At 42.9% G+C, this 4,916-nt stretch overlaps 1 protein-coding gene across 2 annotated transcripts; it reads right to left on the minus strand.

The window, feature by feature from the left end:
• Positions 1–379: 379 nt before the first annotated feature.
• LOC147311522 (protocadherin-8-like) lies at positions 380–4,314 on the minus strand. 2 transcript variants are annotated; one of them, XM_086267641.1, is made up of 3 exons: positions 1,708–4,314; positions 1,403–1,601; positions 380–1,108 (listed from the first exon to the last, which is right to left on the minus strand). In XM_086267641.1, exons 1-3 carry the CDS (start codon positions 4,171–4,173, stop codon positions 795–797), a joined length of 2,979 nt encoding a protein of 992 aa, XP_086123767.1. In that variant the 5' UTR covers positions 4,174–4,314; the 3' UTR covers positions 380–794. The 2 variants fall into 2 exon arrangements, with proteins under 2 accessions (XP_086123767.1, XP_086123768.1); XM_086267642.1 differs by lacking the exon at positions 380–1,108 and having other exon boundaries at positions 1,423–1,601; positions 1,691–4,314.
• Between the last annotated feature and the right edge of the window lie 602 nt (positions 4,315–4,916).

Here is a 4,916-nt window from a genome sequence, read left to right on the forward strand (position 1 = left end):
TTTAAAAAAACAACCTGAATAATGGGGGTGTTGCTTTTTTAATTCCCCGAGTGACTGTAAGTACATTTGACTGGCAATGCATTATTTGCATGCTAATTGAGGCAGCACAGTAAGTATATTGTGTACAATGACAAGACAGTGACATTGGCTTGTGCTTGTCATCAATTTTGCTGTGATGGTTGGAGAACCTCATTTTATTTATTGCAGCCTATAAGCCTTTAAGGGAAATTAAATGCATTCAGTTGGCTAATTGAGGTTATTCTGTATGCTTTGTGAATAGGACAAAAGGTTGTACTCTGCCTGTAAGATTACAGCTAGGCCCTACAAGCCCAGGATTTTTTTAATAGTACTGAACAAAAAAAACAAAACAAAAAACAACTTCTCTTTATTAAATTGAAACTGTTTATTTGTGCAACAATGTGATAAAATCTACCACAAACATGGTAATCTTTCACGTTGATTGTTTTCCACAGCAGAAAGGCCCTTCTCAGCCTAAATGTCCACAGGTCATGCCCCTTAAATATTAACACATGCTTTTAAAAATTCATAATAAAATTCCTTTTTACATTGAATCATTATGAAAAATATATTATTAATAATGTAAAAAATCTTGCATATTACACATGATACAATGAACAGTCTTATATGAGTCAAAAGACACATGACTTACTACAAAACACTGCAACAATCCAACATAGAGTCTATTAAGATTAAGAAGTATTATACAGTATAGAGACAGCACAGAGGAAAAAAAATCTCCCTTAGTGACTGTTTGATCTGTCATTTAAGCTTTCTTAAGTTTTTGTATACTCTGGGATGGAAATTTCGTCTGTTTCCTGTATTCTCGCTGGTGTCGGTGGACCAACGAGAATGTAATCAAATTCCTGGTGTTGAACTTTTTCATACACACTCTGAAGACCGCTGGTTTTGGGCATGTGAGGTGGGTAGTAGTTTTCCCTTCTGGTGTCCCTGGGAAGTGAAGCTGTCTTGGAAAATGTTGACAGATGGGGACCGCAGGCCAGGCTCGTGTTTGGTCTTGTAGCTGAAGGGCTCCAGCATCGGTCCGAGTGTCCCAGCACTTTGCACTCATTCGTACATGCCCAGAGACCTGTGAAAAACAGTGGTGCTGTCAGGATGTGATATGAATACAGTTGCTGGCTCACCTAGTTGAGTGTGTTTAATAAATGAAAGATCTCAGCTCAAGTCCAAATGATTCGTCACAATGCATCCAGTGTACAGTTAAATCAGTCAAAATGTTACCAGTGAAGTGGTAGAGAGGTTATGTTTTTATTATATCCAGTTATAAACCACATTATCTCCTTTTTTTTCTTTGTACCTCAAGAAACTGCTCTCATATGCTGTTATTTGACTTATTTTCTCTCTAGATATATGTTTCACTTACTGTTCGTTGGGGGTGACTCTTTTTTGTGCACATCTCCACTTATATCAGAATCGCTGTCATTGAAGTCACTGTCTCCTTTTCCACTGTCCTTGCCGCTGATGTGGGGATCTCTTGCTGAGATTGTTGTGAATGAATTGCCCTTCCATATTGTTATCGGCCTGACAGTTTCTTTCCCATATCCTGGTAGTGTAGAATATCCCTGCAGAGATTTAAACACATTCATGGAGATTTTGAGTCTAAATACAAAGAAAACAAAAGAAAACAAAGCAAGAAAACAAATTAGATTACCTTTTAAATGGACATACCTTTAATTTACCCTCCATAACCCTGTTGTTTGAATCAAACATCCCTGCTGTCTGTCTGCCATCCTCGCAGCCTGTCTCCATTGTGTTGCTGCTGGCCAATGGAGGATTCTCTGGAAATGGATGGGCATCAAACACTTTGCCTTTGTGGTTTTGATTTAATGAATCAATGTGTCCACTTTCAACTTTCTCCACATTTGGAATTTCTTCTTTATCATCACTTCCCCCATCCCCTGTCTCCTTTTTCCGGCGGCTGCAAATGGTTGTGATGAGAATGATAGCCACCAGGAGAACAGAGCAACTGCCTGCCAGGACAATGATTATGGCTACGGACATGTCCCATTCAAAGGGCTCCTCATTGCCATTTTGAGCTGAGGAAGGTAAACTTGGTAGAGCACCTTCTACGAAACTGAAATGTATTGTAGCTGTGGAGGTAAGTGCGGGGGATCCATTGTCAGCGACTGACACTGTGACTTTGACATTGTCTGCGATATCATACGTCAGCTGTCGACTCACATGCACCTTGCCTGTGTCTTTGTTGATAGAGAAACCCAGGTGTCCCCCCTCGGTGATTTTATAGGACAGCTGTGCATTTATGCCTTCATCAGCATCTGTTGCCTTTATCTGGGTTACCACATAACCTGCAGGTGCATCTTTAGGCAGGAAAACTTCAGCAGATCCTTTGTAAAGGGGGGGCTCTATGATAGAAGGCTGGTTGTCATTCTGATCAACTATTTTTAATCTGATGACAGCTCTGCTCTGAAGCTGTGGTGACCCCCCATCACTTGCTTGAATGTGTACATCTAGCTGTTTCATAACTTCGTAATTAAAGCTTCTGAGTGCATATATAGAGCCAGACACTGAGTTAAGAGACACAAATGTGTTCACTGGGGATCCCATGATAACGCTCTCCACAAGCCTGTAAGTAATTTTCCCATTGTTGCCCAGATCCGCGTCGGTGGCCTCAACTGTGGTGATGTAAGCACCCGGAGCGTTGTTTTCTACCACTGAAACTTCATAGACAGCTTTAGCGAAGTGAGGGGCGTTGTCATTCTCGTCCGTGAGTCTTATGGTGTACTGAGTGATTTTTCTCAGTGGGGGTGACCCGAAATCCTCAGCCATGACTGTCAAGTTATACTCACTAATCCGCTCTCTGTCTAGGGCTACTGCTGTAACTATCATGTAGCTGTCCTCGTACGCCTGTCGGAGTTTGAAATGGTCGTGGCCGTATAACGTGCAGTAGACTTGGCTGTTAACTCCAGAGTCTCTGTCCATGGTGCTGATGAGCGCCACCAGACTGTCCTTGTCTGCCGCCTCGCTGATGTATGCAATGCCAGTTGTAATGGAGGTCATAGGGGTGATGCTGATTTCTGGGGCATTGTCATTAACGTCGGTGACGTGAATTATGATTTTGCACACGGAGGGGGTGGGGTTGGGTCCCAGATCAGTCGCCTGCACGTCTAGCTCATAGGTGCTTTTGTCCTCAAAATCCACGGGGCCCCTGAGAGTGAGGCGACCTGATTTGTTATCCACTTGGAAAAGTTGTCGGATCTCATGAGAAACCTGTTTTCCGAACCCGTAAACGACCTCTCCGTTTAAGCCCTCATCAGCATCAACTGCGTTTAAGTCCAGTATAACAGTGCCGACAGGCGCGTCCTCTGGCAAACTGACTGAGAAACTATTTTGGTCGAAAACTGGACTGTTGTCATTAAAGTCGGTCACTTTTATAGTTATCTTTGTTGACCCCGATCGGTACGGATTTCCTCCGTCTGTGGCGACCAGCTCTACAGTGTATGATGATTGAGTCTCCCTGTCTAGCTCTTTCATTAGTACCAATTCCGCATATTTAACCCCATCCGCTCTCAGGAGCACATCAATGGTAAAATGACTGTTTACGGAAATTTGATAGCTTTGGATGTAGTTTGACCCGACATCAGCGTCCACAGCCGGGTCTAAAGGGATGCGGGACCCAACAGCTGCATTCTCTGAGATTTCCACTATAGACTCCTTGCTTGGAAACTCCGGAGAGTTGTCATTGATGTCCTTTATTTCCACCTCAACGTGAATCAATTTGTAGCGATCTTTTGAGAAATTAACCACGTCAAAAGCAATCAGACACTGTAGAGAATGTCTGCAGATTCTCTCCCTGTCAACTCGTTCTCCGACAGTGAGTTCCCCGTCGCTTTCTCTCACCCTGATGAATGAATCGTTGAATTGTTTCATCATCCTGAAATTGCTCTTGGAGGAATGAGACAGACTCAAGGACATGTCCTTGGCAAGGTTTCCGATGACCGTACCTGGTGCGTTCTCCTCATTGGTCTGATATCTGATAGTATTTCCCTCGGACCGAACCCACGAGGCAAATAAAAATTGATGGATTGAGAATATTAAAATCCACCGGTGCCAATAAGTTTTAAATTTGCCCCCTATCATCTTCGTAGTAATCTTCCTCTCGGTAAGCAGCCTCATTGTGTGCAGGAGAGAGCAGTTCACCTCTGGAGCGAGCTCTCCATACAGCTCCCGCTTTTATGAACTGAAGTGTGCTGAAAGTGAAAGTTGCTTGCTCCTTGCGCGCAGCCAGTCAGATACGCTTGTTGCCTCGCCTTCAACAGCTCAAAATTCTGCAGTGGCGGGGTTTATACAGCTGCTGATGCTAATGAGACGAAGTGTGACCAATCCCTCGCTTTAGAATTAAAAATACCCCCTTATGAAAAAGGAAAAAAAAAAAGCTCTGAGCCTTTTCTTTTTTTCTTCTTCAGAGTGCACACTGAAGGAAGTTGCAAAACAGAAATAAGGGCAGAGAGATATGGCAGTCCTTGAAGATAGTTCCTGTTTATCGTCTTATTACAGCCATTACCGAGTGATGGTTTTATTCAGCGAAAGCCTATTTCTTTTTCTTTTGATGTCTAGTGTATTTCTGTTGAGCGTGCCTGTGCGCGAGCAGATATGTGCAAGTGTGCGCGCTCTTACACAAATGTCTGCATACACTCACAAGACCAGCTCAATTGTTTTTGGTGAACTGAGCAAGGTTTTTCTTCGGGGCTCAGTTAACACGAGAACAGTTTAATTATCTAGAAACAAATCCGCATTAAATTGTCTACGTCTCCCCTCTGAGTAAAGGGTGGCGCTATATTGATCTCTTGGTGTGGCAGGAGCTGAAATATCTTTTTCTTATATCTTACTTGTATAAGGGAAAATAAGAAAAGAGGAAT

Source organism: Aulonocara sp. 'chitande type north' Nkhata Bay, linkage group LG16, assembly GCF_057382095.1.
Source record: "Aulonocara sp. 'chitande type north' Nkhata Bay isolate Kocher_YH1m ecotype deep benthic linkage group LG16, A_spYH_male_GT1.1, whole genome shotgun sequence".
Classification (NCBI taxonomy): domain Eukaryota; kingdom Metazoa; phylum Chordata; class Actinopteri; order Cichliformes; family Cichlidae; genus Aulonocara; species Aulonocara sp. 'chitande type north' Nkhata Bay.

Excerpts from the sequence above, each read along its gene's own strand:
- LOC147311522 (XM_086267641.1), bottom strand. The coding sequence starts at position 4,173 with ATGAGGCTGCTTACCGAGAGGAAGATTACTACGAAGATGATAGGGGGC. Across the intron at positions 1,602-1,707 it reads TTATGGAGGGTAAATTAAAG|GGATATTCTACACTACCAGG; the intron begins GTATGTCCATTT and ends AAATCTCTGCAG. Across the intron at positions 1,109-1,402 it reads AGAGTCACCCCCAACGAACA|GTCTCTGGGCATGTACGAAT; the intron begins GTAAGTGAAACA and ends TGTTTTTCACAG.